Raw genomic sequence first — 27,441 nt, 5'->3', positions numbered from 1 at the left:
GGTGAAGACGGTTGACAGCATGAAGTAGAGCCGAGGAAGCAGGGTAAGAGGATGCAGGGCCGCCTGCCATTTCATTTTACTCATTTTTGGAGATAAGAATTATCATGTAGTAACTGTCCATGCTGGTGGGCAAGAGTGGTGATCCAGGCACACAGCGTGTGAAGATCAGGTCAGGGTGCCTGCCATTGCAGGGTCGGTTCATTTGGAGGCCTGAGGGGCCACGTGTGTTTTGGGAGAGGAGTGGTGTGGTTGGCTGTGTTAGAGCAGTCACCAGGGTAGAGTGTAGAGAGAGACTTGAGGAGTCTCCGGGGATGAAGCCAAGCAGGTCTGCCGACAGCCAGTAGCACCAGCGGCACGGACCCTCAGGCAGGCCTGCTTCCCTTCAATGCGTTTCCTAGTTTGAGATGGTCAGGTCTCTGCTGAGCTCTGCCTGCACTTGCTAAGGGGCTTTCTGAGGCAGGGGCAGCTGCTGCTTACTGAGTATCTGCTGCGTGACGACTTATGTACCCCATCTGGATGCAGGACTCTCAGTGACGGGTTCCTCCCTACAGAGGGAGAAACGGAGGCCCCACCAGGCTGCGCAGTTGCCCCACATCACACTGGGACCCTGTAAGCGACAGAGACAGGATTGGAAGCCAGGGCCCACTGCTAGCCCCTGTGCCTTGTGTGTTGCTTACAAGGGGAGCTGGGCGCCATCTGATATGTATGTGTGTATTTCAGATTACTCAGATTCCACTGAAGTCAAATTTGAAGAGCTCAAAAACGTCAAGCTGGAGGAAGAGGATGAGGATGAGGACCAAGAAGCAGCGGCCTTGGACCTGTCTGTGAATCCTGCTTCCATAGGGGACCGCCTGGTCTTCACGGGTTCAAAAAAGAAACCGTCTTCTAGCCTGGGTTCCAGTTCTTCGCGGGATTCTATTTCTTCCGATTCAGAGACCAGTGAGCCTCTCTCCTGCCAGTCCCAAGGGCAGACAGGGGTTCTCACTGTGCACAGCTATGCCAAAGGGGACGGCAGGACCACCGGGGTGGAGCCGTGCGTGAGGAAGAAAGGTGGCGCTGCGCGGAGTATCAGTGAGCGAGAGCTGGCAGAGGTACGGACCCCAGGCAGCGCTGTGGGCGGGAGCTGCCCCGGAAGCAGGGGCATCCTGTGTGGGGGCAGTGGGCCTGGGGAGGAAGTGCTGCAGGTCCAGGAGTGCCTGGGAGACCCTCAGTCAGGGCCTTCAGCACGCCCTGTTTGTGTTGAACAGAGCACGGTGCGTCCACTCCTCTGGCTTACCCTTTGCCAAGCGTTCCTTTACTCTTCTCTGTGTGTGACTGTTGGTGGGGAGACTTGCACTGCCGCAGCCGCAGTGACAGTGGCAGATCCCCACACGCCGGCCCTCCTGGCCGTAGAGGCACAGGGTGAGAATGGCAGAGATGGCTCAGACACTGGGGGTTGAAAGGAGTTAACCTTTCTTATCCTAAAAGTCAAAGTTTTTCCCTGCAAATCTTGTCTACCCTGTAGACTCCCAGTAGACTACTCCAAGAGTCTCCTTCTGGAGACCAAGATGAGTTCCCAAAGCTGTCACTGCTCAACATGTTTGTTCAGGCTGCCTCCTGGAACACACATTGTCACCAAAAGCTGTTCCCTCTTTGTTTTGTGCAAGATAGCTCTTGGTGGGTCTGCCACTCCGAGTGGGATATGGTAGAGCCCTGTTGGGTAAGCGTGTGGCTGGACCCACACTGCTCCAGATCTGCTCTTCTTCCCAGTTTGGGTCAAGGGCAGCCTTTCGCAAGAGGCGATGGCTCACCAGTGCCAGCACAGCAGGTCCTCTGGATTCCTCATTCCCAAACTTCTATTTTGTAGACATTTCTCTCTTGGAAGGTTTTTTTGTTTGTTTTTATCAAGATTTATTTTATTTATTTGAAAGGGAAAGAAACACAGAGAGGGAGAGATACAGAGATCTTCAATCTGCTGATTTCACAGCCCAAATGGCTGCAATGGCTGTGACTGGGCCAAGCCAAAGCCAGGAGTCAGGAGTTTCATCCAGGTCTCCCATGTGGGTGTGGGGCCAAAGGACTTGGACCATCCTCCTCTGCTTTCCCAGGTGTAGTAACAGGGAGCTGGATCACAAGTAGAGTAGCTGGGACTTGAACTGGCACCTGAATGGGATGCTGGTGTTGTAAGTGGCGGCATAACCCATTGTGTCATAGCACTGGTCCCTTGGAAGTTTTTCTTAGGAAAACTTTCCTTTTTTTTAAAAAAAAAAAAAAGATTATTTTATTTGAAAGGCAGAGAGAGAGAAATCAGTGTTCCATGAACTCATTTACTCCCCAAATAGCTGCAACTACCAGAGCTGATCTGATCCGAAGCCAGGAGCCAGGAGCTTCTTGCATGTCTCCCACATGGGTGCAGGGGCCCAATTACTTGGGTCATCTTCCATTGCTTTCCCAGGCGCATTAGCAAGGAGCTGGATTGTCAGTGGAGCAGTAGGGACTTGAACTGGCACCCATATGGAATGCCCACTGCAGGCAGCCACTTTGTCGGCTATGCCACAGCTCCAGCACCTGAAAACTTTCTCATGTACAACTAGAATACCATCACAAGGTCCCCACGGATACTTATACTCTCTGTCTAGTCATTAACATGTGTCCTGTTTCCTTCATATTTTGTTAGGCTGAAGCACTGACACTGTCCATCAGATTTCCCTGGTGTTGCCAGCCTCTTGTCATGGTTGCTTTGCCCCCTTGTCTTTGATCCTCTCTGCCTTCTCTGGGTCTCAGGGCTCCATTTCTGAGAATTCATTTTTCCCAGGTAGATGTACTTTGCTCTGTGTCACAGTGGTTGTCAGCCAATGAATTGATAACCACTGTGTTTCCTTCTCATTGCCTCTGCCACTCTGTGCTGTTTTAAGGCAGCTTCCAAAAGAGTGGGGTTTTCAGCTCTGAAACCCAAGTCGCCTTATACCCAGTGGCCGCCTTCACGAAGCCTTGAGTTGCCTGTTGTTGCCATGCAGATCACACTGGCCTTCTGCTGTGTCCCAGCTTTTTTGCTTCAAGTTGCAACCACAAGCACAAAAACAGCTACAAAGTAGCAAAGACTCCATACTAAATACTTGGTATGCACTGCTCAGTTTGTGTTTGTATGACTGGGAACTTCTTACGCCAGAGCCAAGCTTTTTGTGGGCTTTTTTAGGGAGAAGATGCAGGGAGCCAATAAATAACAGCCATCTCTTTTGCTCTGAGATCTGGAGCCAGTTACATGATGGATGTGAGGATCAGGCATATGTCACTTTATTAGCATTTAAAATGATGGAAGAAAGTGGCTTTTAACCTGTGGCCAGTTGGCCCTGCCACTCATTTGCTCACCATCAGACAGATTACCTGCCTAGTCACTGGCAGTCTCGGATGTCCCCAGACCCCTCATAGAGACAAAGCCCCTCCTATTCCTCTTCCATGTGGTGTGGGAGCTGACCAGCATGTACTCTCTGCACAAGGCAGAGCCTTCCAGAAAAGTGCACTGATGTCCACAAAGTGGGGAGAAAGGACAATAGGTAGAAGTAAGGAGGCAGGGGAAGTGTCTGTTATTCAACTCCTTATCTTCCTGGCTCCTTTTTATTTCTGCATGTGCTTGTCAGCTGTACCCAGGGGGTAATAAATACCCTTCTGTTCTCCATCACCAGCCATCCGTCCACCCCCAGCCTGGGCTGGCTGGACTGAATTTCTTATAGTTCCCTAAAAATGTTTTGGCTGCTCTGTCCCCTTGCTCTGCTTGGTAGTCATTTATGCCCTTGCCTCCCCAGGCCAGGACTGTGCTTTCAAGGAGCTCACAGGCAAGAAGAGCAGGCCCAGGAGCAGGTGTTTCCAGTACTTCATGCTAAGTGTCATGAGAAAGTTAGCTGCTCAGCCTAGTGGTGGGTGAGGAGTTCAGGACAGCACTGGAGAAGGAAACTTTTAGGCAGACTGGAGGTTAATAGGATCAGGTGAAACTGGAGCAAGAATCTGGGAGAAAGGCTGGTGCCGCGGCTCACTAGGCTAATCCTCTGCCTGCGGCGCCGGCACACCGGGTTCTAGTCCCGGTTGGGGCGCCAGATTCTGTCCTGGTTGCCCCTCTTCCAGGCCAGCTCTCTGCTGTGGCCAGGGAAGGCAGTGGAGGATGGCCCAAGTGCTTGGGCTCTGCACCCGCATGGGAGACCAGGAGAAGTACCTGGCTCCTGCCTTCGGATCAGCACGGTACAGTGCGCCGGCGCCGGCGGCCATTGGAGGGTGAACCAACAGCAAAGGAAGACCTTTCTCTCTGTCTCTCTCTCTCACAGTCCACTCTGCCTGTCAAAAAAAAAAAAAAAAAAAAAAAAAACTGGGAGAAGAGAGAGAGATCAATGGTGATACTCATGCCAAGGTTGAAGCATGTGGGGTCTGCAGTGGTCTCTCTTTCTCTCTTTTTTTTAAAAGATTTATTTTACTTATTTGAAATACAGTTACAGAGAGAGGTAGAGACAGAGAGGTCTTCCATCTGCTGGTTCACTCCCCAGATGGCTGCAACGCCTGGGGCTGTGCCAATCCGAAGCCAGGAGGCAGGAGCTTCGTCCTGGTCTCCCATGTGGGTGCAGGGGCCCAAGGACTTGGGCCACCTTCTACTGCTTTCCCAGGCCATAGCGGAGAGCTGGATTGGAAGAGGAGCAGCCAGGACTCGAACCGGCGCCCATATGGGATGCCGGCACTTCAGGCCAGGGCTTTAACCCGCTAGGCCACAGCACCGGCCCCTGCAGTGGTTTCATTTGTTTCAGGCCTGTGGGACTGGAAGGGGCCTCAGGGTTACTGGAGGATGCAGTCAGGACCTGTAGTTGTCATGGGCTGCTATGTGATATTACCTTCATCCTTGTTTCTGGCACCAGCATAGTGCTCAGGGCTTGACCCTTGGGCCCTCTGTCAATGTACAGTGAGTGGCTGGAAGGGCAGGTTTTTTTCAGCAGGAAGCCAACATCAAGCTTAAATGGGTGGATGAGGACTGCTAGTCAAGGCTTGGAGGCTGAAGCTGAATCACTCTGCTCTCTGGAGAGCTCTGATAACGCTCCTGTCTGTATTTGGTAACAGCTCAGTTCCCGAGAGCACCCTTGTGTTCTTTCCCCACCCCCGACTTGAAGATCCCCCAAGCTGTAATTCAGGCTGCTTGCTGTTCAGCCTGTCCAGGGCCTTTTCTAGGGCAGCCTGGTGAACTACAGCTTTTGGTGGAGGCACCCCGGCTAACAGAAGCAGCAGGCTGCAGTTTCTGCTTAACTACAAACCAGGCCACAATGAGGGATCAGCTGCATATGCTCTTCATAGGAAAGTGGGTTCCAGCAAGACGAGAAAACACTTCACAGAATAAGTCCCTTCAGGAGCACTGACCTTGACTGTGGGGTCATGATGTTAGTAGTAGCAGAGCCTGGAGCTGCAGTTCTCTGAAGTCACAGGCCTGGGACACTCCCATTTTCATGAAGAATGCTTTGGGGCTGGGTCCGTTATCCCCATTTTGCGGGATGGGGTATGGTGCGGGGGTAGGGATTGCTACTTGGCCAGACTCTCAAAGCTGCTTGGTTGAACCTGGACTTAACCAGCTCTCTTATATTCTGAGGGAATTTAGAGATAGGAACATGTCCCCGGGAAAGGCAGCTCTGCGAGGAGGGCGACTTGGACATCAGGGCTCCTTCTGGCTTGAGGATAAACTCCCTGAGGTTAGAGATCATGTCTCCTGTCTGCATTGCCCAAGCAACAGGCACTGTCAATAACAGTAGGTAAAGGTGTACTCTTCCATCCCAGAAGCTACACTTGACCCCTTGCCTCCTCAGTGTCGGATGTATAGAGTGATCTGTCCCCACTTCCTGCCCTGTATTAGTCTTCTATTTGCTTCTATAACAGGTTACTTCAAACTTAGAGTCTTGTTTGAACACAACTCAGATTTCTTATGTTAGGGTTTGTTAGTTCCAGCATCTGGGATGGGTCTCACTGTGCTACGGTAGCAGTGTCAGCAGGGCTGGGTGTTTCCCTGGCGGCACTTGGGGGCAGAGTCTGTTCCCTGGCCCTTTCTGGCCCCTGCAGGCCGCACTCACTCCGTGGCACAGGGTCCTCTTCCATCTTCAAAGGCAGCCACAGCCAGCAAGGGCTTCCCTGCCTCACGGTGCTCAGATGCTCTCCTGCTTTCCTCATCCCTCACTGAACACCCTTGTGATTGCATGCCCCCCCGGATAATCCGGATAATCTCCCTGTGATGAGGTCATCTGATTAGGTGCCTTAATTCTCCTTTGTCATGTTAGCATAATGTATTCAGAGATTAGGACTGGGACATCTTTGGGAGACCATTATTCTGTCTACCACGTATTCTAATATCTCCCTGTCATAAGCTTCTTTCCTCTTTGCCTGTAAGTAGCCCCTATCTTAAATGCAATATTAGAGGACATTGTCTAATGTAACTATGATCTCATTTCTTCCCTTGGTCATCTCAAACGTAGTCGTGTTCACTCCCTCCTTCCTCATTCTTACTGCCAGAACTTACCTTGAACAGAAGTCCTCTGGTCACTCCTTGCTCAGCTTGTCAGTGTTCTTCCTCCCCGTGGCTCTCCTCCTGCATGCCATTCCCTCCTTGGCTTTCTAGTATACCTTTGAACTGTGTGCTTCCGAACCTTATTTGAAAGAGTTACAGAGAAAGATAGACCTGAGAGTGAGAGCAAGAGAGAGAGAGACGTCTTCCATTCTGCTGGTTCACTCCCCAAATGACTGCAATGGTCAGAGCTGAGCTGATCTGAAGCCAGGAGCTTCTCCTGCACCTGCGTGGGAGACACAAGGAGTTGGGCTATATTCTACTGCTTTACCAGGGCATACCAGAGAACTAGATTGGAAAAGGAGCAGCCAGAACTTGAACTGGTGCCCATATGGGATGCCAGTGTTGCAGGCTGGGGCTTTAACCTGCTGCACGTCAGTGCCAGCCCCATGCACCTCCTTTTCTGTCTTGTCTGCTTTCTGTTCCGGAAGGCTTGGTCTTCGGTCAACTCATCTTCCTCCCACAGCTTTAATTCTGAGCCCAGTGCTCCAGAGCGTTCCCAGGTCTGCAGCTCTTGCTCCTGCATCTGTTCTGAACACCTGGCCTGGATTTCTGACCACCCCTGGACATTTCCAAATGAGGGGCCATAGACCTGTGCTGTGTGTGCCACACAAGCGTGTGTGGTGTGGTGGGTCATCGTCCCTCTGTGTGCACAGTCCTCACCAATGTCTCACCTGGGTGATGCAGGCCAGAAATCCCTTCCTCCATGGCTCCTCTGTTCCCGTCCCTTTTCTTCTTACTCGGCTTGTTGTCTAGGTGTGGGAGTGCAGGATGAATATTGTGGTACAGGGATGAAATAAAAGAAACTTTAATTTGATCTTTTTTGCAGCCTAGGTTTTTGATAAGAGAATGAGCTCCTATCTGCTGGTTCAATCCCCAAAGGTCTGTAACAGCCACTGCTGAGCCAGGCTGAAGCCTGGGACTGGGACTTCAGTGTAGCTCTTCCATGTGAGTGGTAGAGACCTTAGCTACTTGAGCCATCACCTGCTGCCTCACAAGCTGTGTGTCTGCAGGGAACTCAAATCAGAAGCAGAGTTGAGCCCAGGACTCTGATAGAGGATGCAAGTACCCCAAGCAGGTGTCTTAACCACCAGGCCAGATGCCTGTCCCAACAGTCTGTTCTTTTTTTTTTATTTGACAGGTAGAGTTAGACAGTAAGATAGAGAGACCCCCCGAAATGGCCGCTACGGCCAGTGCTGTGCTGATCCGAAGCCAGGAGCCAGGTGCTTCTTCCTGGTCTCCCATGTGGGTGCAGGGCCCAAGCACTTGGGCAATCCTCCACTGCACTCCCAGGCCACAACAGAGAGCTGGACTGGAAGAGGAGCAACCATAGGGGATGCCGGCGCTGCAGGCAGAGGATTAGCCAAGTGAGCCACGGTGCCAACCCCGACAGTCTGTTTTAAAGTGTGTAAAAGTGCATTAGTCTATATGGTTTATTAGTAGGTATACATACGTTAGGGGCAGGCTCCTAGATCTTTTATTTACACGATAACGCTATTCAAAAAGTTTGGCAAATATGGGATTTCCATTTTTTTTTCTCCAAGGAACCCTTTCGTTAGGTGAAATCCTAACTTCTTTAACAAATGTCAGTGAAAAACAGAGCTGTTCTTGTTGGATAGGAGGGTGTGCCCAGAGCCCTTCGTCTTCTCTGATGGAGGCTCCTTGGGGACCATCTGAAGGCCATTCTGAAAACCACTGGTTTAGACAGCAGTGTGGTGCAGTGCTTGTTGGAATAAAATCTGTGTTCAGTCTTTGTGTGAACCAGTGGTAAAAGGTCCCTGACTTCATCGCTCCACACTACTGTGGCAGCATTCATGGATCCCATCCTTGCCAGCACTTCTCCGTACCTTCCTGTCCTGGGCACCTTTGCCCACAGTAGGTGCTCAGTGAATGGGCAAATAGATCCTGAAACCTTTTGGTAATATTTACATTTGGAGGAGCATGCGCTATTCTGCCTGCCTGTGGCCTGCTCAGAATTGTCCAGGTGTGATCCCTATGTTTGGGGTTCTGTGGAGTCTCTAGGCCCAGGGAGTCTTCTCTGAAGTGGCACCACTGTGCTGCCACTTCTCTGGGGCAAGCTAAGGCATTAATTTTTGTCACCATTGCAAAGTGGCCCTCTTCCAGGCCTCATTTCCTCACATAATGGGCTTTGCTAGCCCTGAGTTTCCCACTGTCAGTATAGCCAAGTTTTTAGTGCGTTGATTAGAAAGTTACGTACATCGTGTTACTGAGTTAGTCGTGTACATCTTAGGCTTAATTATGTTTGCTCTGGCATTATGTTAATGCAGTGTGAAATCAGCCTTCCATTCGCAGCTAAGCCAGCATTATAGATGCACTCTCCATCCTGGCTGCTGTTTTTCCTGGTGCAGAGGAAGCTAAATGGTGGAGTAGCAGTATCAGCTAGGGTCCAGGTCTCCACAGTGCATGAAAAGCTGGTCTGTTCTACTTGTTTTTTTTTATTTTTTATTTTTTAATTTTTTAAATTTTTTTATTTTTTATTTATTTTTTTTTTGACAGGCAGAGTGGACAGTGAGAGAGAGAGACAGAGAGAAAGGTCTTCCTTTGCCGTTGGTTCACCCTCCAATGGCCGCCGCGGCCAGCGCGCTGCGGCCGGCACACCGCGCTGACCCGATGGCAGGAGCCAGGAGCCAGGTGCTTTTCCTGGTCTCCCATGGGGTGCAGGGCCCAAGCACCTGGGCCATCCTCCACTGCACTCCCTGGCCACAGCAGAGGGCTGGCCTGGAAGAGGGGCAACCGGGACAGAATCCGGCGCCCCGACCAGGACTAGAACCCGGTGTGCCGGCGCCGCTAGGCGGAGGATTAGCCTAGTCAGCCGCGGTGCCGGCCTGTTCTACTTGTAATGGGTCAGTTGCTTCTCTTCCCTTTGGATGTCCTTTGTCTGGCGTGTTGTAACAGGCCCTGGTGCTCTCAGATGCAGTCTTTTTTTTTTTTTTTTGACAGTGGATAGAGAGAGAGACAGAGAGAAAGGTCTTCCTTTGCTGTTGGTTCACCCTCCAATGGCCACTGCGGCCAGTGTGCTGCGGCCGGCACACCGCGCTGATCCGAAGGCAGGAGCCAGATACTTATCCTGGTCTCCCATGGGGTGCAGGGCCCAAGCACTTGGGCCATCCTCCACTGCACTCCCTGGCCACAGCAGAGAGCTAGCCTGGAAGAGGGGCAACCAGGACAGAATCTGGCACCCCGACTGTGACTAGAACCCCGTGTGCTGGCGCCACAAGGTGGAGGATTAGCCTAGTGAGCCGTGGCGCTGGCCAAATGCAGTCTTATGGCAGTGGAATGAAGGGGTGGGGCGTGGTGCTCCTTTTAAGCTGGGGTTGGTTTATTTTTGTTATATTTGTTTTAGGCTGCTGCTGAGAAGGCTAGGAACTGCATTTATTAGGCACATTTTAAAAAAATATTAAAAGGCAAAATGACAGAATAAGAAAAAGAGAGGGAAAGAGAGGAGGGAGAGAGAGAGATCTTCTATCCACTGATTCATTCCCCAAATGGCCACAATAGCTGGGGGCTGGGCCAGGCTGAAGCCAGGGGCCTGGAACTCCATCTGGGCCTCCTATGTGAGTGGCAGGAGCCCAGGTACTTGGGCCATCATCTGCTGCTTTCCCAGGCACATTAGTAGGGAGCTGGGTCAGAAGCAGAGCACCAGGGTTAAAATCACAACTCCCATAAGGGATGCTGGCATTGCGAGCAGTGGCTTAACCTGCACCACAATGCCAGCCCTAAAAGTTATATAATCATGATTTTGACTAATTTGCATGGTACTGCCATTTGGCTTTTTTCTGAGAGGTGTTTTCTGTGTTTGGTTTTGTATTTCCTTTTTTTTTCTTTCTTTTTTTTTTTTTAATTTGACAGAGTTATAGACAGAGAGACAGAAAGGTCTTCCTTCTGTTGGTTCACTCCCAAATTGACCGCTATGGCTGGCGCTGTGCTGATCCGAAGCCAGGAGTCAGGTGCCTCTTCCTGGTCTCCCCTGGGAGTGCAGGGGCCCAAGCACTTGGGCCATCCTCTGCTGCCTTCCTGGGCCACAGCAGAGAGCTGGACTGGAAGAAGGGCAATGGGGTTACAATCCGGAGCCCATATGGGATGCCGGCACCGGAGGCAGAGGATTTACCAAGTGAGCCACGGTGCCGGCCTGGTTTTATATTTCTTAGTGTTTCTCTGTACCCTTTTCCTTTGGTTTTCATTGTAAGGCTAACTTGTGCTGTGCGTCAGCAGAGGAAAGACGTATCTGATTTCTTCTGGTTTGTCTAGGTTGCGGATGAGTATATGTTTTCTCTGGAGGAGAGCAAGAAGTCCAAGGGTCGCCGCCAGCCCCTGAGCAAGCTCCCCCGCCATCACCCGCTTGTGCTGCAGGAGTGCGTCAGTGACGATGGTGAGTGTTGTCCTCTCTCTCCACCAGGAGGAAGGCTGCTCACTGTGTTAGGACTTGCTGCTGCAGGAGAAGGGTGGGCCTGGTTTAGCCATTCTCCCAGACACTCCCTACAGAGGGTGGTGCTTCCTCCTGTGTCTAATCTAATCAGATGCATTTGAGTGTCCCGGAATGAACCAATATGGGATAATTGCATGTAGGTTCTTTCCTTTCTTCTGGGAGGTACAAGTCTGGTTTTTTAGGAGAGATAGCAAAGTCTGTCCATGATGCCAAGCCCTGTGCTGGATGTGTGGATGCAAAAATAGCCAAAATATGTTGATCCTTGCTCTCAAGAAGCTTATGTGGTGGTGGGGGAGGGGGCAACTGACAGATAAACAGATCTAAAGGAGGAAGAGATGTGAATCCAGGCTGAGGGGTCAGCCTGAGTGTCCATGGAGAGAAACAGGAAGGCACCTACAGAGTAGCTCTGTGGCTGGGTTAGAGGGAAGGCCGGGGAGTGATGGAGTGAGGTGGGGTGAGGCCGGTCGTGGACAATCTACACATCTGAGGCCAGAGTGATGGCCTTTTCTCACAGGCATTCAGGAGCCATTGAGATATTTTCTTCCTTTCTTTCTTTTTAAAAGTTTATTTATTTTTACCTATGTGAAAGGCTGAGAGTGACAGTGAGTGAGAGAGAGAGAGAGAGAGAGAAAGAGATCATCCATCTACTGGTTTACTCCCCAGATGCCTGCAACAGCCAGGCTAGGAGCCAGGGCTGAACCCAAGAGCCTGCTGCAACTCCATTCGGGTCTCTCACTTGGGTGACTGGGGCCCAAGTACTTAAGCCATCACCTGCTGCCTCCCAGGATGCATTAGCAGGAAGCTGGATCAGAAGCAGAGGAGCCACAACTTGAACCAGCATTTCAATATAGGATGTGGGCATCCCTGGTGGTGGCTTCACCTGCTGGGTCACAGTGGCTTAACTTGTCCACCACTGGGGGGTTCTAAGCAGAGGAATGGCATGGTCAGGTTGACACTGGAAAGAATGTATCTGGTGATAGCTTTGAGATGATTGTTGGGCTTTGTGATGGTCTCCATCAGAAAGGAAGGTCTGAACTGGGGTGGTGGTTTTAGGGACCAGGAAGGGAATGTAGTGAAGAGGTTTGGAAGGGAAAGTCGACTGGGTTTAGTGACTGGCCATGGGAAGTGAGAAGGGTGAGCTGAATACCTCTGGTTTGTAGCTTAGGTTGGGTTTTGGAAACTCAAGTTCGGTGTCTGTGGGTGGTGCAGAGTGGATATTTGATATCATTATATGTCACTCATGGGGAGGGCACAGGGGGGTTGCATAGAGTCTGGGGGTAGGTGGACAGAGGAATGGGAGGGGAGCCTATGAGGGAGAAAGAACCGGAAATGTGGTGAGGTTGACACCACTGAGAACAGACTCAGCCCACAGACCAGTGAGGTGAGTGCTGAGGACCCTGGTACCCTCAGGGCAAGCAGAGGCTGGGTGCTTGTTACTCTGACTAGTGCCAGCCCTTTCCCTTCCTGTCCTCTCCTCCCTCTCACATCGCTGCCCTGTGTCTGCTGGTCTCCTTGGCAGATGGATAGTGCTAAGCTGGGGGAGGGCAACATCCCTTGAGATCCTGTCGTTTTTGTGTGGCCGGACCCCAGGTCAGGTCTGAGGAAGTCCTCTGTGTTCTCACTGTAGCCTACGTGGGAGCAGTAGGGACTCTGGGTAGTAGCAGCCTTGTTTTGTGATTTCTCCTCCAAGGCTTTAAAAGTGATATAGGTTGTAGAAAACCAGAGAAGCAGAAAAAGTTAAGGGAACAAAATTACCCATATGCCTACCCCTCAAAGATGGACGTTGTGAACATTGTAATGTGTTATCTTCCTGACTTTTCTAGACATACATACACAATGCTCACATAAGTATTTATGTTTTTAAATAATGTCTTCTTCTTTTTTATTTAGTAAATATAAATTTCCAAAGTACAGTTTATGGATTACATTGGCTCCCCCCCCCATAATTTCCCTCCCACTTGCACCCCTCCCATCTCCCGCTCCCTCTCCCATTCCATTAAAAATATGGAACGCTTCATGAATTTGTGTGTCATTCTTGCGCAGGGGCCATGCTAATCTTCTCTGTATCGTTCCAGTTTTAGTATATGTGCTGCCAAAGCGAGCACAGATAATGTCTTCTTTTAAAAAAGAATTTATTATTTGAAAGTTGGAGAAAGAGATTTGTCATTCTCTGTTTCATTCCCCAAATAGCCATAACAGCCAGGGTTGGTCTACACCAAAGCCAGGAGCCAGGAACTCCATCTCAGAGCAGCCATGTCCACTGCTTTCCCAGGCACATTAGCAGCAATCTGGATCAAGAGTGGAGTGGCAGGGACTCCAGCCAATGGTCTGATGTCAGATGCTGGTGTCACTGGTGTTGGCCTCACCTGCTGTGCCACAACACTGGCCCGTTGTCTCTCTTTTTTTTTTTTTCCAATTGAAGCATAATGTATTCAGTGAAATATACACATTGAACTGTAATTGTACAGCTCAATGAAATCTTAGAGCTATGTGAACTGTAAAATTTGATTCTTATTAATTTTCACTTACCATAAACGCACATTTTCCCCCATCATTCAACAGCCACAAATGAATGGAAATGATCTTTGGCCACATTTGGCTCTGTGAATGGAACAGATGTCAGTGTGTTAGGTTTTTAGTTGTGATTGTGAGCCTGTCTGTTTCTTTTTCTTCATCCCATTTGGTCACTCTGGGTTTGGCCAAGATAAAGAAAAGAGTCTGCTGGGGTTTTAATTGTCTGCATCAGCCACCTTATGCCACAGTACCCTTCACGGAGGCCACACACAATGGCAGCTACCAGTTCCCTTTAGGAGAAACCTGACTGAGGAAATGGAGTATAGGACTCATCTCCACTGAGCGGGAGTTACCAGAGGTGACAAGCATGTGCCACAGGCCTGCCCAGCGGAGCTTTCCCTGGGTTATCGCCTAGACCTCAAGGCCTCTTGGAAAGTGCTTCTATCTGGAGGACGTGAAGTCATTGGGCAGCCTTGTTGCTGGGGAATACCGAGGCCCCCACGCAGCCAGATGCAGTGATCCCTTGGGATTGCTTACGGGTGGGCTGGTCTTGGTCATACCTGCTGAAGTGTACACTTAGCAGGTGTGGGTGGCTTCTTATACCTTCCTCAAGCTAGGGAGCACCAGAAGAAACAAGTTGGGTACCAGTTTCGGTTGATACTTGCTTCTGCTTGTACCAAAGATTGTCCTCATCACTTGCAGCCTTCGGAATTACCTGCTTGATCTTGTATCCACTGGTGGGCTGTGCCCCAGTCTCACCGATTTAGGGGGAACCAGAAAGCGGGCACCTTTGTCACTTATGTCTTGTTTTCCATTGGGCCTTAGGCCCCTTTCTTCTGGGGAGGTGCCTGCAGGGGAATTCTTCTTCCCTGGGCATTGGTGATTTGGGCCTGATGGATTGAGTACCCGAAAGACTCAGGTTTGTCCTGTAGAAGCAGGGATCTGGGAAGGCCTGGGGAGCAGATATTGTAGGCTTTCCAGAGCTCACTGGCCTCTCTTTTTTTGATACTGGTCCTTTAAAAATACAACCATGATTCTTAGCTCCATGAGTGGGCTGGATGCCACTCGCAAGCTGTCATAGGCCTGACCGTGGTCTTGACTCAGAGCGTTGCACCACATGGCTGGGAGGGATTCACCTCAGACACTTACGTGCTTCTGCCTTCTCCTGAGGCAGAGCCCAGTGGAGTTGGGAAGTCCTGACCCAGGTCCCGGTTGTGCCATTTTCCTTCCTTGTTTCCCTTCGGCGCAAGTAAAGGGAAAGTCCTGAGAGCTAAAGGCCTTGCCGTGCTCACATTCTGCCGCAGCAGACAGCGTGGTTTCTGGCAAGGTGGCCCTTCTCTCCCTCCGCTGTCCCTGCTGAGGGACAGCTGTGCAGGCTGAGCTGGGTCAGAGGCAGGGTGGAGGCCATGAGCCAGTGTGGCCAGAGCAAGGGGTGCCCCTATCACCCAGGTGAAAGACGAGCCTGTTGACGTCGTGTCCTCTCTGCCTTTGTCACCCTCAGGACTCGTCAGTTAACTCAGACCCGGGCCCTGGAGGCCTGGCTGAGCTCACCTGCGCTCCAGGGAGAGCCCCAGACGTGCAGGGCTGTTGCCGACTCACGTTTCCGCTTCCTCCTGCAGAGACCTCGGAGCAGCTGACCACTGAGGAGGAGGCCGAGGAGACAGAGGCCTGGGCCAAGCCCCTGAGCCAGCTGTGGCAGAATCGGCCCCCCAACTTTGAGGCGGAAAAGGAATTCAATGAGACCATGGCCCTGCAGGCCCCTCACTGCGCCGTGTGCATGATCTTCCAGACTTACCACCAGGTAGTCGCCTGGGTCGGCTGGGGCCTGGCAGCTGGAGGGAAGCCAGGCTCATCTGTGCTCTCTACCTGTCCCTGGTAGCCTTGGGAGAGCTACTTCTCCTGGTGTCCTCCGTCCCAGCTGTGTGTGGGTCAGCCTTTATCAGGCAGTTACCCTAATAGTGTGGGTTTTCACTGCGAAGGCTTGGGAGAGGAGCTGAGGACGTGGCTTGGGCTCCCGTGGCACTTGCACAAATCACGGACTTCACCATGTGCCGAGCAGTCTGCCTTTTTGTTCTCACTCTGGCCTGTGATTATCCCTGCCAGTCAGTGTGGAAGTCTGCGACGGCTGTACTACTGCCGTCTGAATGCCGGGCGGCATGCCAGGTCCTCTAACGGCAGCCACTTTCCTTTCCTGCTGCCACGGTGGGTGTTGCCTGTAGCAGAAGGAGCTTGGGCTGAATTGGGGGAGGGCGGAGAAGCCTGGTTGCTGAGCTCAGCTGTGTCCTTCCCACTTAGGGGCATTGAGGACATCACCGGTCACGGGTCTCTTTGGGTCCAGCTCTAGGGGGCCCAGAAGGCGTTCACCACAGCAGGTGCCAGGTGATCAGCTCAGTGTCAGCTGGGACCTGCACTGGGTGGCCGGTAGCTAAGTGGTCCTGCTTTGGTGGTTAATGTGGTGTAACCACCGCCGAGCCTGGCAGGGCCCCAGGTTCCTGCTTGCCAAAGATTAGAACCTCAGACTGACACATTTTAGGCGAACAACTCACTACTTCTTTCCATTGATAAAAAGCAGAAGCAAAGAACTCTATGTGCCATGGCTGTGAATGGCCCGGCTGTTGCCGTCGGCACATCTGCTAAGTGGGTGGCAGACGTTCCTGAGTGCTACAGGCACAGGGCTATTTCCAAGCCAGGCTGGAAACGGTGATGGTGCCATCCAGTGGCAGAGCCAGCACGGTTCAGTCAGTTTACTTCCGGAAGGAAATATGTGGCCATAATGCTCTCCTGGAGGGGCCGCAGCCCTGCGATAGTGCTGCCGCTCAGGTGACCTGGGACAGCAGAAGCGGTTGGTGCTGGCCCATGGGGAGCACCCGCCCTGGGTGGTGTAGCACTCAGGGCTGCCAACATCTCAGTGCATTTTATTACCGCTTGGTTTGGGAAGATTGAAATCCCAGTTGCCTCTTACCTCGCTCCCTCTTCTCAGTTGTCCCCGAGGGGCCTCTGTTGGTGCTGCTGTGAGAAATTGAATTTGAGTCATTAGAGGTAACTTCAATTAGTAGCTCTGGGATAATGGCCGTGCACCCGGGAGCTGTAGGCAGAGTCTTCTCAGGGAAGGAGCCTGCTCCCTGTGCTCGGGGCGGGCGGGGGCTCACGGCGCTGTGCACTCCTTCTCTCCCCGCAGGTCGAGTTTGGAGGCCTCAGCCAGAGCTGCGGAAGCACGCCCGAGTTAGCCCCACAGAAGCAGAGGACCAAGCCATTGATTCCAGAAATGTGCTTCACCTCCACGGGCTGCAGCACGGACATCAACCTTTCTACCCCTTACCTAGAGGAGGACGGCACCAGCCTTCTCGTTTCCTGCAAGAAATGTAGCGTCCGGGTCCACGCCAGTGAGTGCCACTCGCTTTCTTCCGTGTCCTGGCCCCAGAGCCTGGCCTCCTTGCTGGAAGCCCTTGCCACCTGTTGGCCCCCTGCAGTGCTTGCTGTCTGCTTGGGGCAGGGTAGGAAGAGAGTCTAGAAGTCCAGACTTTCTGCACCGTGAGGGCTGCTGTGTGTTCCCGGGGAGCTTGCTGCTGGGGCACTGTGACCCCCAGTAGCTCAGGGCAGATGTCAGGCAGGGATCAGTCCCCGCTGTGTCCTAGGCATTTGCACCATGCCCTGGGCCATGCTGTGGATTGAGCCCTGAGGATGCTCCCTGTAGAATGCAGGGGTTTCTGTAGATTCGGTTGTAGCTTTGGGAGGTGGTGTCTGGAAAAGCAATGCCAGTTCATGTTCTGTCTCTGACCTCTGAGTTTAATTTGCTCCTCTTGGTGGCCGTTAGGTTGCTATGGGGTCCCCCCTGCGAAAGCCTCCGAAGACTGGATGTGTTCCCGATGTTCGGCCAATGCCCTGGAGGAGGTGAGCACCCATACTTCCAGGTGACTTGGAAGTGCTGCCCTGGAGACTTGCAGGATGGACGTTCAGGGTCAGACTCTCGCATTGGACTTTCTGCCCCCTGCAGTGCATGTAGGGGCTGGCACATGGTGGTGTCAGACAGAGTGTGTTATGGGAATGAATTCTAGACAGTGAGAGTGCTTGCTGTCCACTTGGCAGGGTAGGAAGAGAGTCTAGAAGTCCAGTCTGCTCCATTGTGGAGTTGGCAGCCCCTGTAAAGGACTTAGCATTGGGTTGCAGCCAGGGAACAGGGCCTGTTGTCGTTTTCTCTGCACTGTCCCGCTGGAACCTGTAGCAGCCCCTGCAGGAAGCGGGCAGAGCCTCCGTCTGAGCTGAGCATCTCTTGTGACTTTGCTTCTGTTGTTACTAACAGTTAACACTGAGGAGGGCTGTGTTAAGTCATGGGGATACTTACTTGGTGCACTGGCCCTGAGGGGCTTCTGGTTATGGGGGCCTAGAGTTGCCCACAGGAAGCGAGGGGAGAACAGATAGTGTGTTCACAACTCAGGGGTAACCACCTTCCACCTTCTCCTTTTGGGCAGGACTGCTGTTTGTGCTCCCTACGTGGAGGGGCCCTGCAGAGAGCCAATGATGACAGGTGAGTCTCCCGGGCTGCGTCTCGGGCCACGCAGGCCCCATTCTGGCACCCACTGTCCTGAGTGACGGGTGAAGAGCTGGCAGGGACATATGTGGAGCTGGAGTCACATCTCCAAGACTCACTTTAAAAATGGGAGCCAAGGATAGCCAGGCAGTCCTGGACATTTCCAAGGCGTTTCCCCCCGCGGTCCAGAGGAAAGCAGCTAAGAATGGAGCCATGAGACTGTGAGGCACTGAAGATGACACAGGGGCTTCATGGGCTTGAAATCAGGACACTGACCTTGCTGGAGCTGGGGCCGGTGTGCAGAGGTAGCCCTGGCCTGGTGAGCACTGCCCCAGCCAGCACTCTCCTTGGTTCAACCTGCTGATTGAGATGAAGGCCAGTGGGCAGCCAGTGCAGCTTTCCTGTTTCCAAGTACTGTCCCGTGGGAACTTGTGGCACACCTGCTCCAGCCTCTGCCCCTAGGAGCCTGACATGCCGTCCAGATGCGGGGCTCTCTGCTGGCTGCTGCCACTGCTGTAGAAGCACTTATTGTCCTTGTTGGGGTGCACTCGTGATGATCTTCCTTATTTGGAGAGAAAGTGGCTGTGCTGGAGCCTCTCCCCTGTACCTTGCAGTCTGTGTTCTGCTCTGCACAGAACAAATGCGTTCCCACTGCCACCGGACAGCCTTCCCAGTGCAGTAGGTCGCTTCTGTGTGGCCCCAGCATTGTCTGTGGTGGGTTTTCATGTGGTCTGATTTTGAGAGTTTTCTCATCTTGGTGCATGTTAGTTTCCCAAAATGCCCAGAACTTGCCTTAATCCTGGCCCATGGGTCCAGATCTTAAGGAGGGAGTCTGCTGTGGATACAGGGAGCTGAAGGGAGAGGTTGGCTGAGCCTAGGGCAGAGGCTGGAGGTGGAACAGTGATACTGACACATTGGGTACACTTGGGTGTTTTCAGGAAGTGCCCAGGTCCTGTGGGGCAGTTCTCCTGCTGATTGTCACCCCTGAGACCTTCCATACCCCATTAGCTATGGCTCTGCCCAATCTGCCATAGACTGAAGAAGTGGCGTGGGAAGTGAGACCCTGGGCTACCCTTGCACAGTGTGATCAGTGGGGACACTCCCCACTTCTGTGGGTCCTGGGGAGTGGTTGGTGGAAGTCAGGGGTCACACTGGGTGAGGTCACACTGCAAGCCCATGTTAGAAGAGAAGGCTACAGGGCCTCGGACCCAGAGATGTTCAGGGCACTCTCACCTCTTGGCAGGTGGGTCCACGTCTCATGTGCTGTGGCAATTCTGGAAGCGAGGTTTGTCAACATTGCAGAAAGAAGTCCAGTGGATGTGAGCAAAATCCCTCTGCCTCGCTTCAAACTGGTAAGGAAGACGGGGTGGAGGGTGGGCCCATGCACACCACATGCTCACTGGATGCCGCAACTCTGGCAGCTGGGGAGCAAAGCATTTCTGCTTGGCCCAGCAGCCAGAGTAGGGGATCCACGCCTTGTCATTAAATGACACGGAACAAGCTGTCTGCCCTCTGTTTCGGGAGAGGCGTTAGCTCTGGCTGGTTGGGCTGTGTGGAGTCGGGTTGGGGGACAACGGAGGAGGGTGTCCTGTCAGTTCCTGCAGTCAGTGGCCTCCTTGTCATGTGCTGTAGAAATGTGTCTTCTGCAAGAAGCGGAGGAAAAGAGCTGCTGGTTGCTGCGTGCAGTGTTCTCACGGCCGGTGCCCGACTGCCTTCCACGTGAGCTGTGCCCAGGCTGCAGGAGTGATGATGCAGCCCGATGACTGGCCTTTCGTTGTCTTCATTACCTGCTTTCGGCACAAGATTCCTAATTTGGAGGTGAGGAGGGGGTCATTCTAGAGTCCTCCTGACGGTTTTCAGGATCATGTTTTCTGCATGCCTTTATGGTGAGTGTCATGGAGTCAGGGGCAGGGATTAAAATACGCCACTTGTCCATCTCTATTCCCTGCCTTGTACTTCATAATCCCCGGCACCAAAGCGGCAGTGGTTGATTCCTGTTAATGATCTGTTAACTTGTTCCCTCTCTACCGGGATAAACTCCTTGAGGACCTGTTTCTTACCAGTCTGGGTGATCTCCTAAACCCAGTGCCAGGGACTTAGCAGAAGTGCTGGGAATGTTGAGGACTAATCTGGAGAGCTCCTGACAATTAACCATGAGCTGCACTAACTGGTGGGGCACAGAGAAAGATACACAAGAATGTTAGTTGGAGGAATTAGGAAAGAGTTGGGGTAAGGTGGCATTTGAAGTGTGTTCTAAATTATAAGGTGGAGTTGTGAGCTGGCAGGCGTCCAAGGCTGCAGCAGCAGAAGGAGCCAGTCTGCAAAGTATGACCATGCACAACTGCTTCTGGGTGTGTGTTGGGGTTGATGTTTGACAACCAGCAGTGCTAGGGTGGAAGGAAGCCCTGAGCTGCCACACTGGGGAGTTTGACTTCTCTTCTTCCATTGGATGAGGAGAACTCTATGAATATTATGGTTTTGAACTACATTTTTTTTTTTTTTTTTTTTTTACTTTTTAAAGATCTATTTTTTGTGAGGCAGAATGTAGAGATAGATCTTCCACTTATTCACTCGCCAAATGGCCGCAATGGCCAGAGATGGGCCAGTCTGAAGCCAGTAGCCAGAAGCTTCTTCTGGGTCTCCCACATGGGTGTTGGCCCAAGCACTTGGGTCATCTTCTACTGCTTTCCCAGATATTTTAGCAGGAGTTAGATGGGAAGTGGAGCAGCCAGGATTTGAACTGGTGCCCATATTGGATGCTGGCACCACAGAAAGATCTTCTAATTGCTGGTTCTATTCTGCAAATGCCTGCAGCAGCCAGTGGTGGGCCTGGCCAAAACCAGGAGCCTGGAAACTCCATCTGGGTCTCCTGTGTGGGTGGTGGGAAAAGAAATATTTGGGTCATCATTACTGCCTCCTAGGCACATTAGTAGGAATTTGGACTAGGAGCACTGAGTAGCCAGGTCTTGAATAGGCACTCTAATATGGAATGCAGACACCCCAAGAGGCTGCTTAGCCCAATTTTATTTTTATTTTTTAAAAAAAGTTTCCTGGCCAGTGCCGTGGCTCATTTGGCTAATCCTAGCCTGCGGCGCCGGCACCCCAGGTTCTAGTCCCGGCTGGGGCGCTGGATTCTGTCCTGGTTGATCCTCTTCCAGGCCAGCTCTCTGCTGTGGCCTGGGAGTGCAGTGGAGGATGGCCCAAGTGCTTGGGCCCTGCACCCCATGGGAGACCAGGAGAAGCACCTGGCTCCTGGCTTCAGATCAGCGTGGTGCACTGGCCACAGCGCGAACCAATGGCAAAGGAAGACCTTTCTCTCTGTCTCTCTCACTGTCCACTCTGCCTGTCAAAAAAAAAAAAAAAAAAAAAAAAGTTTCCTTCTGCTGGTTCACTTCCCAAATGCCCAGCATGGTCCTGCAGCCAGGAGCCAGGATCCCAATCCAGGTCTCCCACGTGGGCAGCAGGGACTCAACTGCTTAAATCATCACTTTCCAAGATCTGCATTAGCAGGAAGTCAAGAGTCAGACCTGGGTATTGACCTAGGTGACTTAACTGTTAGGCAAATCATCACTTTCCAAGATCTGCATTAGCAGGAAGTCAAGAGTCAGACCTGGGTATTGACCTAGGTGACTTAACTGTTAGGCTAAATGCCCTTCCCTGCACTATATTTTTAAGCAATAACTGCAGTGGTTGTTTGAGGATAGGATTCAAGGAATAAGAATTGGAGGGGCTGATGCCACGGGGCAGTAAGTTAATCCTCTGCCTGCGGCGCCAGCATCCCACCATTTCTAGTCCCGGCTGCTGCTCTTCTAATCCAGCTCTCTGCTGTGGCCTGGGAAAGCAATAGATGGGAGGCCCGGAAGAAGCTCCTGGCTTCAGATTGGCACAGTTCCGGAGGTTGCAGCCATTTGGGGAGTGAACCAATGGACGGAAAACCTTTCTCTCTGTTTCTCCCTCTCACTATCTATAACTCTGCCTCTCAAATAAATAAAATCTTTTTTTTTTTTTTTTTTTAAAGAAAATTGGAAGTGTTGGGAAAACCAGTTAGCCTTGGACAGAGTAAGGCTGGAATGGGAACACTTTGGGGTTGCTGCTAACCCTGAGGTCTGCCCTACTGTAAGTAAGATTGACAGGGTGTGTTCACTGCCATGGGGACGGGATGCAGAGGGAGAGGGAGAGGTGGGGGAAGGGATGAGGGAGTAGGCGTTGAAGTTGACTCAGCTTACTCCCTTGAGAGATGGCAAGGATAATATGATGGTGCTATTAACTGCAAGCAGTAATTGAGATGGGGCCGGGTGGAAGGCTGACAGAGAGAAGGACATGTAGGTTTGGAGGCTGCAGGAGCTGTGTGGTAGAGCAACCAGTAGGCAGCTGGATTACCTGGGAAGATGTGAATGTTACCGGCAGTTAGCGGGACAGTCAAATCTGGTTCCTGTTAGAAAGTGGGCTCTAGAGATCCCTGTGCTGGTAGGCAGATAACAGAGCATGAGCTAGTAGAAGCAGGAGAAAGTAAGAGACTGCTGCAGGCCAGCAAGGCAGCAGAAGGAACAGGAGGGCCACGAGCCATCGGGGAAGCAGTCTGGCTTGGCGGTCATTGAGTACTGGGCAGTCTGGCAGGAAGCCAGAATGTTGTTGGGGACAACTCTGGTGTCAAAGTCTCTGTGCCTGGGTGCAGCGGTACATATAAAAGCCATTTAGGAAACAGGTAAGCGCTCAGTATGTCAGACGGTGAGAAGTGCGCTGTGTAATATGAGGGCAGAATGAGGAGGTTGAAGGGAAAGGTGCCAGTAAGTTTTATTTTATTTTTTTTAAAGCTTTATTTTATTGATTTGAAAGGTAGAGTTACAGAGAGGGAGAGGGATAGGGAGATCTCAGATCTTCCATCCTCTGGTTCACTCTCCAAATGGCGGTGACGGTCAGAGCTAGGCCGATCTGAATCGGAGTCAGGTGCTTCTTCTAGGTCTTTCTCATGGGTGCAGAGGCCCAAGCACTTGGACCATCTTCCACTGCATTCCCAGACACATTAGGAGGGAGCTGGATTGGAAATGGAGCAGCCAGGACTGGAACTGGCACCCGTATGGGATGCTGGCACTGCAGATGGCTTAACCCACTGCACCACAACACTGGCCCCACCAGTGAGTTGCCATCTTGATGTGAGAAGCCCTTGGGCAGACACTGGGAAACTGTGGCTCCGGGCAAGGGCATAACAGCGTGGAGAGCTGAGCTGCGGGAAGAGCAAGGTGACTGGCATGGCAGCAACGGGGTGCTTGGACAGGAGCCCTCTGCCTGCTTTGTGATCCACTTTGCATCAAGGGCAAAGACAGGACCAGGAGAGTGATGTGAGGGCTACAGAGATGGCAGGGTCCTTGGGATGGGGCGGGGCGGGGGGGGAGGCAGTCTGCTGCACACGCAGGAAGCCTGTGTGCCCGGGCCCCAGGGTAGAGCTGATGCTTGGGTTGATTTGAAGCGTTGCCTGGGGCCCAGGGCCTCAGGTCACCTGTTAAGTCCTTTCTTAGATGTTCTCATGTGTGTCTAGGCCATGTGCATCAGTATGTGCTATTTGGTCAGTTTTTAGGGAAGTCCTGAGAGTCTTCACGGAGTTTGGGATAAGGTACTGGGGTACAAGGACCAACTGTGGCCAGGGAGGAGCTGCATTTGAGGAAAACATGGTACTGGTTTCTTCCAGTGTCCTGGCTGGGACGCGGATGCCTGGAAAGGCCTGTCACACCTCCCATCCCTTCTCTGCTTTCTGTTCTCCACACCCGTGTTTACCTTTCCCTGATAGAGAGGAGCCAAGTGATTTGCTCCCCATTTGCTGGACCTGTCAAGTCACTGTGTGAGTAAGCTGGTCTCTGTCTCTTTCAGCGTGCCAAGGGCGCCTTGCAGAGCATCACTGCAGGCCAGAAGGTCATTAGCAAGCATAAGAACGGGCGCTTCTACCAGTGCGAGGTGGTCAGGCTCACCACCGAGACCTTCTATGAAGTCAACTTCGACGATGGCTCCTTCAGCGACAATCTTTATCCTGAGGACATAGTGGTAATGTCTGCCTGGGGCCGCTCGGGCAGCTGGTGGTGGGGGGTTTTTCCAGGTGTGGCTGGCAGTCTGCCTGTGGTCTGCTTGCCCTTTACAGCCCATCCTTGCTTACACCCCCCCCCCCCAAACAAAGCAAAGGTACTGGTCTCTCTCCTTGCTACTAGGATACTCCAATCCTTCCCCTGGAATGTCGTGGGAATCAGTGTTTCCTGCTGTTCTCTGAAATATTTATTGATTTCAGTCTAAACTGTCCTTGCTGGTCCTGGTACCCCATAAGAACCGAGGCTTTGGAATCGAACCAGGGTGCCAATGCCAGCTCCCTTGCCTAGCAGCTGTGTGATTGCAGGAGAATGGTCTAGTTCTCTTCTTTACCATGTCCTCTTGGTAGATAATCTCTTTGGGGACACTGCTGGCTTGCTCATGTTAGCAACACCTGAGACACTGGCGGCCTTGCCTGGACCTGATCTTAGGTTTCCTGGCTGAGTATTCAGGACTTAGTTTACATTTCACCTGTCCCACCCTGCCTGCAAGTGGGGTAGACAAGCACCAAGGCAGAGGAGTGAAGTCATTTCTTCCTTTAACAAATTGAGTATTTCCCATGATTATACCACATTAGTTACTTAACTGCTAAAAGCGCCTTCTTTAGTAACAAAGTAGACTAATGTCATAATAAAGGCATTAGTGGTATTCATAACAGTAGTATAGCGATGATTTATTAAGCTGTTAAAATATGGTAGTCACTATGTTAAATGCTTTGTATCAAATGTATTTTCTCACACCAACTCAAGAAGTTGGTAGGGTATTTTCATATATTTACATTTAAAGGTTTATTTATTTGAAAGGCAGAGTGAGACACACATATATACACACAGCCCACATCCACTGGTTCAGTCTTCAAAAACCTGAAACAGGCAGGCCTAGGGCAGGCAAAAGCCAGGAGCCAGAAACTCCTCCTGATCTCCCACTTGGGTGGCAGGGACACAAGCACTTGGGCCATTATCTGATGCTTCTCAGGTGCATTAGCAGGGAGCTGAATTGGAAGCAGAGCAGCTGGGATACAGATGGCTCAAGCAGTTGACTTGCTGTGCCACAGTACCCGACTCTGTCTTTAATTTAGAGAACAGTAATCTCAGGCTTTTTTGTCTAAAAATTAGTAAGGGCCTCAAAACTTGTATTTTTGTGGATTATGTCTCTATGTATATTTACTTATTAATGTAGTCAGTATATTTCAAGTAGTTCATAGATACAGCTTCAAGAATATGATGACAGTTCCCTCCCTGCCTCTTTCCTTACTTTTTTTTTTTTTCCTTTTCTAACTTTCGTGGTATTTTTAACTTTGGTGTTTTTTAACTAATCACAGGGTTAGTGCTCTACTAAATAAGTAGTTCAAGAAGTTAAAAGTAGAAAAACCAGTTTTTTTAAAGATTTTATTTATATATTTGAGAGGTAGAGTTACAGACAGTGACAGAGAAAGGTCTTCCGTCCATTGATTCACTCCCCAAAAGGCCATAACGGCTGGAGCTGCACCAATCCGAAGCCAGGAGCCAGGAGCTTCTTCCTGGTCTCCCATGTGGTTGCAGGGGCCCAAGGACTTGGGCCATTTTCTACTGCTTTCCCAGGCTATAGCAGAGAACTGCATTGGAAGAGGAGCACCGGGGACTAGAACCGGTGCCCATAAGGGATGCTGGCACTGCAGGCAGAGGATTAACCTACTGTGCTATAGAGCTGGCCAGAAAAACCATTTTTCAACAGGAATATAGACATGGCCTATAAATAATAATCAAATCCCAGGATTTCAGTTTTCCTCTTATATTGTTTTTGTTTTTGTTTTGTTCTGTATTCTATACATTAGCTATCAGCAACAATGTGATATTTACTTTTTTGGGTCTGATTTATTTCACTAAGCATAATGGTCTCCAGTTGCATCCATTTTGTTGCAAAAGGCAAGATTTCATTCTTTTTTAATGTCTGAGTAGTATTCCATTGTATATGTATATATACCACATTTTCTTTTTTTTTTTTTTTTTTTTTGACAGGCAGAGTGGACAGTGAGAGAGAGAGACAGAGAGAAAGGTCTTCCTTTTGCCGTTGGTTCACCCTCCAATGGCCGCCGCGGCCGGCGCGCTGCGGCCGGCGCACCGCGCTGATCCGATGGCAGGAGCCAGGAGCCAGGTGCTTTTCCTGGTCTCCCATGGGGTGCAGGGCCCAAGCACCTGGGCCATCCTCCACTGCACTCCCTGGCCACAGCAGAGGGCTGGCCTGGAAGAGGGGCAACCGGGACAGAATCCGGCGCCCCGACCGGGACTAGAACCCGGTGTGCCGGCGCCGCTAGGCGGAGGATTAGCCTAGTGAGCCGCGGCGCCGGCCCACATTTTCTTTATCCAGTCATCAATTGATGGACATCTGGGTTGATTCCATATTTTAGCTATTGTGAATTGAGCTGGTATAAACATGGATGTAAGTAACTCTTTCCTATGCGGATTTCATTTCCTTTGAGTATATTCCCAGGAGTGAGATGGCTGGGTCATATGGTAGATCTATTTTTAGGTTTCTGAGGAATCTCCATACTGTCTTTCATTATGGTTGTACCAGTTTACATTCCTAACAGCAGTGTTAGGGTACTTTTTTCCCCCCATATCCTCACCAGTATCTGTTATCTTTTGATTTTTGGATGGTACCCATTTTAACTGGGGTGAAGTGAAACACTGTGGTTTTTATTTGCATTTCCCTGATACCTATTGATCCTGAGCATTCTGTTCATGTGTCTGTTGGCCATTTGTGGTAAATCCTGTTCATGTCCTTTGCTCATTTCTTAACTGGGTTGTTTGTTTTGTTGTTGAATTTCTTGAGCTCTTTATAGGTCCATCAATATTTATTATATATTAAAACTGATAAAATAACTTCTAGAAAAATCAACTAGTGAGAAGAGTGCCATTGTCATTTATTCACTCAACCTGTGATGATATGTTTTGGTTCAAGTCTAGGATGAAAATTTGGCTTCATTCAGAGACAGGGTTGTTGGAAAGGAGAGGGATACTTTAATAAATGGCCTTTCGGATCATTGTAGTTGTTATTGTCTGGTAACCCACCCAGGCTCAGCAAATGGCAGTTTCCTAAGAGTGAGTTGCAGTGTGGAATCGGGAGGCACGTCTGTGGGCTTTCTTACTGTGTTACGTTACAATCCACTGGACTCCATGCATGGTTTCGTAGCCTCATACCCGGAGTGTTCAGAAATCACTGGTGCTCTGGGCTGTGGAGATCTTCCAAATATTGTTACATTTTATTATAAATACAAAAAGTCACATTCATTGGTACAACCCATCCTTTCAGAAAACTTAGCTCTAAGATACTTTTCTGCAAGTC

General features: G+C 51.0%; 1 protein-coding gene, 1 long non-coding RNA gene and 1 other non-coding gene across 4 annotated transcripts in view; 2 read left to right on the top strand and 1 right to left on the bottom strand.

The window, feature by feature from the left end:
* The window catches only part of KDM4A (lysine demethylase 4A), a 47,277-nt gene that overhangs the window by 15,833 nt on the left and 4,003 nt on the right, over window positions 1–27,441 (top strand). For both annotated transcript variants that reach the window (XM_008265389.4, XM_002715165.5), the window contains exons 11-19: window positions 721–1,091; window positions 10,826–10,946; window positions 15,137–15,318; window positions 16,696–16,900; window positions 17,332–17,408; window positions 17,987–18,042; window positions 19,289–19,397; window positions 19,678–19,863; window positions 23,911–24,081. In XM_008265389.4, the coding sequence (XP_008263611.1) occupies window positions 721–1,091; window positions 10,826–10,946; window positions 15,137–15,318; window positions 16,696–16,900; window positions 17,332–17,408; window positions 17,987–18,042; window positions 19,289–19,397; window positions 19,678–19,863; window positions 23,911–24,081 (1,478 nt within the window). The remainder of the gene's footprint in view (window positions 1–720; window positions 1,092–10,825; window positions 10,947–15,136; window positions 15,319–16,695; window positions 16,901–17,331; window positions 17,409–17,986; window positions 18,043–19,288; window positions 19,398–19,677; window positions 19,864–23,910; window positions 24,082–27,441) is intronic.
* On the bottom strand, window positions 13,002–13,108 carry LOC127493779 (U6 spliceosomal RNA). Its single transcript, XR_007924323.1, has one exon. It is a non-coding gene; the product is annotated as a U6 spliceosomal RNA (small nuclear RNA).
* Window positions 19,870–21,878, top strand: LOC138850665 (uncharacterized). The gene is made up of 2 exons (XR_011390749.1): window positions 19,870–21,588; window positions 21,672–21,878. It is a non-coding gene; the product is annotated as an uncharacterized lncRNA (long non-coding RNA).

Source organism: Oryctolagus cuniculus, chromosome 7, assembly GCF_964237555.1.
Source record: "Oryctolagus cuniculus chromosome 7, mOryCun1.1, whole genome shotgun sequence".
Classification (NCBI taxonomy): domain Eukaryota; kingdom Metazoa; phylum Chordata; class Mammalia; order Lagomorpha; family Leporidae; genus Oryctolagus; species Oryctolagus cuniculus.
Note: the sequence above shows the minus strand (reverse complement) of the source record. Positions and strands in the feature narration are given on the sequence as shown.